The 8,262-nt window shown below is 33.1% G+C and overlaps 1 protein-coding gene across 1 annotated transcript; it reads right to left on the reverse strand.

Annotated features, from left to right (window-relative positions):
- Positions 1-2,935: 2,935 nt before the first annotated feature.
- On the reverse strand, positions 2,936-4,395 carry LOC130981137 (F-box/kelch-repeat protein At3g06240-like). Its single transcript, XM_057904759.1, has 2 exons — positions 3,153-4,395; positions 2,936-2,946 (listed from the first exon to the last, which is right to left on the reverse strand). Exons 1-2 carry the CDS (start codon positions 4,393-4,395, stop codon positions 2,936-2,938), a joined length of 1,254 nt encoding a protein of 417 aa, XP_057760742.1.
- Between the last annotated feature and the right edge of the window lie 3,867 nt (positions 4,396-8,262).

Genomic DNA, 8,262 nt, shown 5'->3' on the forward strand with positions numbered 1-8,262 from the left:
AGAATCAATAACACTATCTGGATTCTGAGTTCCTAAAGAAGCCAATCATTCTGAATTTCAAAGGATAGAGTGAGATGCCAAAACTGTTCAGAGGCAAAAAGCTAAAAGCCCCGCTCATCTAATTAATACTGATCTTCATAGATGTTTTTGGAATTCATTGTATATTCTCTTCTTTTTATCTTATTTAATTTTCAGTTGCTTGAGGACAAGCAACAATTTAAGTTTGGTGTTGTGATGAGCGGATAATTTGTACGCTTTTTGGCATTGTTTTTAGTATGTTCTAGTTAGTTTTTAGTATATTTTTATTAGTTTTTAGTTAAAATTCACTTTTCTAGACTTTACTATGAGTTTGTGTGTTTTTCTGTGATTTCAAGTATTTTCTGGCTGAAATTGAGGGACTTGAGCAAAAATCTGATTCAGAGACTGAAAAGGACTGCAGATGCTGTTGGATTCTGACCTCCCTGCACTCGAAGTGGATTTTCTAGAGCTACAGAAGCCCAATTGGCGCGTTCTCAACGGCGTTGGAAAGTAGACATCCTGGGCTTTCCAGCAATATATAATAGTTTATACTTTGCCCAAGATTTGATGGCCCAAACCGGCGTTCCAAATCAGCTCAGAAATGCCCGACGTTAAACGCCGGAACTGGCACAAGAATGGGAGTTAAACGCCCAAACTGGCACAAAAGCTGGCGTTTAACTCCAAGAGAAGTCTCTACACGAAAATGCATCAATGCTCAGCCCAAGCACACACCAAGTGGGCCCGGAAGTGAATTTTTCTGTCATTTACTCATTTCTGTAAACCTTAGGCTACTAGTTCTTTATAAATAAGACCTTTTGCTATTGTATTATCATCTTGGTAGATATCTTCATTCTTATGCTATCTTAGATCATTGGGAGGCTGGCCTCATGGCCATGCCTAGACCTTGTTCTTATGTATTTTCAACGGTGGAGTTTCTACACACTATAGATTAAGGTGTGGAGCTCTGCTGTACCTCGAGTATTAATGCAATTACTATTGTTCTTCTATTCAATTCAGCTTTTTCTTGTTCCAAGATATCACTTGTTCTTCAACTTGATGAATGTGATGATCCGTGACACTCATCATCATTCTCACCTATGAACGTGTGCCTGACAACCACCTCCGTTCTACCTTAGATTGAGTGGATATCTCTTGGATCCCTTAATCGGAATCTTCGTGGTATAAGCTAGAATTGATGGCGGCATTCAAGAGAATCCGGAAGGTCTAAACCTTGTCTATGGTATTCTGAGTAGGATTCAATGATTGAATGACTGTGACAAGCTTCAAACTCCTGAAGGCTGGGCGTTAGTGACAGACGCAAAAGAATCACTGGATTCTATTCCAACCTGATTGAGAACCGACAGATGATTAGCCGTGCCATGACAGGGTGCGTTGAACATTTTCACTGAGAGGATGGGAGGTAGCCACTGACAACGGTGAAACCCTACATACAGCTTGCCATGGAAAGGAGTAAGAAGGATTGGATGAAGACAGTAGGAAAGCAGAGAGACAGAAGGGACAAAGCATCTTCATACGCTTATCTGAAATTCCCACCAATGAATTGCATAAGTATCTCTATCTTTATCTTTATGTTTTATTCATCATTCATAACCATTTGAGTTTGCCTGACTAAGATTTACAAGGTGACCATAGCTTGCTTCATACCAACAATCTCTGTGGGATCGACCCTTACTCGCGTAAGGTTTATTACTTGGAGGACCCAGTACACTTGCTGGTTAGTTGTGCGAAGTTGTGTTTATGCCATGGTATTGAACACCAAGTTTTTGGATTCATTACCGGGGATTATTTGAGTTGTAGTGATCACAATTTCGTGCACCAGCCACCATATGTTTAGAGTATACTTACAGTGCAAGAACAAATGGCTCACCGTCTCTAGTTTATCACTGCACATCACACACATTTCATCACTTTGATTTATGATACATCTCCTTAAGAAGACATTCTTTGTATTTAAGGCTCCTAAAATCACGAACCACAACAATATTTCTACCTTTGGTGGCACCACTTCTTGCCAAATATTGTTAAACACATGCTTCATTGTTAAACTCCTAAAAATTGCAATCAATTTGAAGTGGTTGAGTGATAATCTTCTCATTCGGTGGGGTTTGATGGAAAACTATACTCCTAAAAGTAGCTTCTATATTCTCCTTTTTGCAGGTTACAATTAAGCCCTTTCTTATTTCTTATATATGATTGATATATGAATAAAAAATAGTGTTTGCATATTCAATTCTTTAGATAAATTACCTTGGTCTGATGGGTTAATGCTAACGCTTTATATAGGGGATAGAACCATCAATCTTTATCTCCAACCCTCTAAATTTTCATAACGAAGTAATTAGTCTTCATTATTTTTCATATTATAGTATTTGCTTCTTCATCTCATCCTACTAATAGTGGCTATCAATTTTTTAAATAGGTCTAACAATAGCTGACATATCATTTCTGCATATCTTTACACCTGAAAAACTGACAAAACAGCTCTCCAAGCTGAATTTCTTAATATATGGTTTGTGGCCCATAAATGTGCCTTATCCTTGTCCATTATCTTATTCAAGCAATAAATTTCAAGCAAGCATGTTGAATATATTAATTAGACTTTATCCATTTTCATTTATCTTGCTATTTATAAATTATTAATTATTTTTGTGATTTATTCTCATAGATAAAGAGTTTGACAACTTATTAACGATTGATTGGCTAAATCTAATAGACGAAATACGCAATAGTTATTTTTGGTAAAAGCAATGGAAAAAGACATGGACCTTGTAATTTCACTAAGTTTAATCAAGTTCAATATTTTAAATTGGTAATTGCTATTAAAATACCCTTATGATGTTTTTTTTTACACAATTATTATTATTGCTGTTGTTGTTGTGTAAAAAATAAGGTTCAATTATTGATTCCCTAGATATAAATAAATATTATTAACAACATCAGCGAATTTTTAATTTGAATCAAATATTACATGTGCACAAAAAGAATATGCTTATTAATGAACTGGTGTTATTATAACATACAAGAATAACATATGAATTCGTATATTTACTAATCAATTAATTCCTGTGGTGAAAGAGAAGAGGTTTCTTTGTAAATCCATGTACCAAACTTACCTGCTTTGATACCAATATTGTGAACTACTTTGCTTGTGATGACATCAAAAGAAGCCAATTCATCGTTATAGCTTCTAATATAAAATATTACATCACATTTGTTGCCTATTTGCATTGGAAGATCAACTTTTAGAAAGGGTCCAATTGTGAAAAGCTTCACCCAAGATTCTTCTACACCAACTTCACCCAAAATAAATATTTCAATCCGACTATTCTCAGCAAAAGAGGATATCAGAGCAAGAGACTCGTTGAGCACTACCAATGCTCCGGTAAGGAGGCGACCATAATTACTTTGCAGCCAAGCAATCGATGTAGTTCGAAACATTTCAGAGCTGAGGTTAAATGACACAATTACATCTTCTCCGTTGTGCCAACCCCGCCCATACTCCCTACCTCTCCAGTGCCATACTCCATTCAAGTACCTTACAAAATCTTGATGTGAATATTGGTGCGTTTCTATGTCAAAAAGCTCAAGTGTCTTCCAACAATTACTTTTTAGACTATAAATTTGCCAATTTGATGAACCATAATCATCATAGTAAAATGTATGTTGAACGTAATATACACATTGAATAACTTTGTAGTCATCATTGACATTATCATAACCAAATCCAACACTTACATACGGATTAAACATGTGCTCTACAGGAATAACACACGGAGGAATAATTTTACGCTCATCGGTTTTGGGGTTCCAAAGTCCAATTTTTACATCATAATCAGATTGTTCATAATGGCATATGATACCATTAACACAGTCTGCAATAGTGCCGGGAATATACTCCTCAAACAGACTTGGCAAAATTAATGTAACCATGTTTTCATACCTCTCTCCAGAAAGTAAATGCACATCATATTGATGATGGACGACGTATTCTACACTTCCGTCATCGAAATTGTCTCCATCACTTCCGACATCGAAATTGTCTCCATCACTTCCGTCATCGAAATCATCTCCATCACTTCCGTCATTGAAATCATCTCCATCATTTCCGTCATCATATTCACGAATGTGTCCATCACTTCTGTCATCATATTCTCTCCATAGAAGGAGAGACGATGAATAAGCAGTTTTAGATTTTAAATTTTCGTAGTACATGCTCTTGAAATCAGAATTCTCAAGTAAATTTAGCCAAGACTTCTGCACGCAACTAAATCGCTTCAAAGATTTAACAGATAATTTTGTTAGAATTCTCAATACAATATCATTAGGAAGCTGATTGCTATGGTTGCCTATTTCCATTGAAGATGAAGATGGAAACAAATAGAGGATAGGGTCTTGCGCTTGTGCTGTGCCTCGCAGAATGTTATGAAAAATAAATTAGATTCCAACATACAAGTTTAGAAAAATTTCAATGGTTTTACATTTTTGTCGATCTATTTGTTTCTTTCCTAATCAAGATCTCCAATAATATATAGGACTTTACATCAAACAAATCAAATTGATTGATTGTGAGCCAATAATATTAGGAAGACAAAAAAAAATAACTAAAACTTCTCTTATTTAACATTTATTAATTATTACAATAATTAATGAATACTAAATAAAATAAATTATGATTATTTTAGCTAATTTTTTTTTGTGACCAAACAGTTTTGTTATTTTGATTATCAAACATTTTCTCTTATAATTATTGGTAATGCTAGGGGAAAAAAATAAAAACTTGCCTTATTTAACATTTATTAAATCTTATTTAGTATTCATTAATTACTACAGTAATTAATGAATACTAAATAAAGTAAATTTTAACTAATTTTGGTTAAATTTTTTTATTATCAAATATTTTCGAATTGCGAACACCTGAATTTGCATTTGCAATCACAAACATAAATGTATAATTATTATTTATTACGCTTAGTTTATTCTTAAACAATATTAGATTATACTAGTTTAAAAAGAAAGAAAGAAATAACCTAAGCTGAAAAAAACTGTTTGTCATTAATGTTTTGCCTATACAAAATAGTAAGATAAATCGATCTTAAAAGAAATTTTAATTTATTATTATTTGTATTATTTGTGCTACGTTGTTGGGAAATAAAAAAAAGTTTTGGAGGTGAAATAAATTGACATAATTCTAAAAAATAACAGTACTAAATCAAGTACAAATAACAGAGATATATATTGTATTTTCTATTATTATTATTATTATTATTATTATTATTATTATAGTGTGATAAATATGGATCAATAGGTTTTAATTTATAACTTTGTCTAAACTAACTAATTTTAGTAAAAGATTAATTTTCACGGATTTCATGATCTATTAAAGTGAAAAAGTTTGAATAATAATAAAAAATATTTAATATACAAACACTAATATTCAAATAATTGAGAAATCACTATTTATTCATAAGATTTAGGTTAACTTTAGTTATTATATAGTATGATAAACTTTTAACACATTAAATAAAATAAAAATAAAAGTTAGAACAAAAAAGAAAGAAAACTTCAAAATGTGCACTATTTTTTACTCATACAATGAATTGAAATACTAATCTAAAATATAAGTATATAACTAAATAATTTAACTTGCTAGAAATTTGGATTAATGCACCACATAAACTACCTGTTTTGTCGATTTTTAGCAAATCGATGGTAGTTCGATATCTAATAGTCTGGGAGTGAAACCTACTCCTTTTTTGCAGGTACCAATTTTCTATAAGTGCATCAAAGTGTCTTAAATTAGACGAGTATCGAAATAAAAAGTAAATTAAAATTTGTAAAAGAATGAAGGAAGTGAACAACAAAGCATTCGAAAAGTAAATTGACTGAAATAAAAAAAAGGTTGCATTAAAATTTAAACAAAGCAATAAAATGCCTTTGATTGGATCAAAAGACTTTTGACATGAAAATTAAAGGTGTTGAAATGTAAATCTGACAAGGAAATTAAATGGTGCTTGAAAGATAAATTGGACGGGAAAAGTAAAGTTTTACAGAAATTATAAATGGAAAAATAAAGACAAGTGGAAGGAACCCTATAGAAATTTCACTCGAAGCAGACTCAGAAAGTCGCTGAGATGTGAATGTGTGTGAGTAATTTCTGAAGAAAAATTCCAACCCTTATTTCTTAAAAATTCCTAATCTTTATAACCCACATCTGTAACCAACCCCTAATCACACGATATTGCCTTGTGTGCGGATTCTTAGGTAACCGTTCCTGCTCTTCTGCCTATAGACGTTGCCCATAAATTCCTCATTCAGAGAAAGCCTTCAACTTCTCAACTTAGCGTAACCGCTCGATTCTCTATTCGAGCAACTATTCGATTTCTTACTCAAATGCTTGCGCTTTCTCTCTCCACCTCTTCGCCTTCTACGCAAAGTTACCTCCTTTCTCTTTGAACTCCATCTGCGATTATGGCTACAGTGAAACTTCCTTTAAATTTGACACTTCCACCTTTGGTAGACTTTCTCGAACCTTTATTCTCTCGATTTCTCTCGCATCCATTTTTCTTACACAACCTCCATTCTCCAATCTTCATTCCTCTTTGCTCTGTGAGGGCTGCTTCTTCATCTCATGCTGTTGCCCAAGACAATGGTAAAGGCCCCATGGTGGAACCACCAGCTCCTCCAGCTCTTCATGTGTTAAATCAAGTTATATGAAGGCACTTTGGATCTTCTGAATCAGGGCCTCACCCATCAAATCAAAGAAGATCCAAGTACATAACATCACCGGTGAAAGGAGAAGGAAAGAAATAAGCAAGTGCTTAAGTGCGATCTTAACATTTCGAATTCTTTTCAGTGATGGAAACAAGCCAACAAAACGTTTCATATCATGTTGAGCTTGAGCCCTCTTTCACTAAGTAGTGCTGTCATTTACAGTTAGATGTGGGACTTGCACACCAACACCAATACTAATGGGATGTGTGTCTCCTAAGGGAGACTAACGGAAGTTTCCTAATGATGAAGTCATTGACGACCCACAGCTTCAAATCAATGATCCCAGAATCCTAATTCCTTTCACAATAGGTGGAGATGTCCATTGTTTCATTGGACCTACCGAAAACCTAGAAAGAGCAAACAAAAAACTGCCTTTCTTCCCTAGTGCTCAAGGGGAAGATTTGTTGATCAACCAAGATCTCGATATCTCCTTCTTCATCAACCAGAAACCCTTCAGGAATAACCTAAAGATTAACCCTCGAGGGACTGACTTCACAGCCAGGTCTTTGATCTCCTTTGCTCCAACGAACTTAGGTACCAAAGCCATCCAAGTGATATTGGTGTCTGCCGGTAACTTGAATGTCTGAAAGAACCACAACACAACTGTCGTGAACTCAAGCCCAATCTTATCCTAACACCTCTTGATGAAATTCATGTTATACCTGTCACAACTTGGCGCCTTAGATGACTCACAATCCCAAACCATTTCTCTGATCTCCTCAACTGACGACAAATCCTCCAAATTCACGGAATCGACCTCATCTATCCTCCCTCACCAGATCATCTCTAAACCCCACCAACGGAGACACTTCCTGATAATACAGCTCTACTATGTAAATTTAATTTTTTAATTTAAAATTTTTATTTTTAAGATTAATACTAGTATGTTTATGTAATTTTTTTAATTTGAAATTGTTAATTTAAAAATGAGACTAATGCACTTATTCTTTAATTTAAAATTAAAAGTTTCAAACATTTCAATTTTTTATAACTGAGTATACATAATTAATTAAAAAGAACAATAATACGAGTATATTTTTTGTCTTTATTTAGTAATCCTATTTATTAAAGTAATAATAATAAAAATAGTCATCAGAAGAATAGTAGAAGAAATGGCAAAATTCACGGGATGAAAAATCAAAACCTCAAGAATAAATATAATATCAATAAATAAAATTATCACAAATAAATTTTAACAAAGATAAATTTTTATAAGTATTGTTATTAATAAAAAATTATTCTGCTTTAAAGACAAATATTATTTTTTATGGTATTGTCTATTTCGGTAGATCGAAAACTAATCCACCATAAATTGAAGTTCCATTTATTAAAAGTATGTCATTAGCTAATGAGTTATTACATATATAACACAAGATTCAAATCCTTAATATTCTTTTAAGTGGACGAACTCAACTAACTCAAATTAGTTAAGATAAATATTAATTATTTTTA

This window comes from Arachis stenosperma, chromosome 5 (assembly GCF_014773155.1).
Source record: "Arachis stenosperma cultivar V10309 chromosome 5, arast.V10309.gnm1.PFL2, whole genome shotgun sequence".
NCBI lineage: Eukaryota > Viridiplantae > Streptophyta > Magnoliopsida > Fabales > Fabaceae > Arachis > Arachis stenosperma.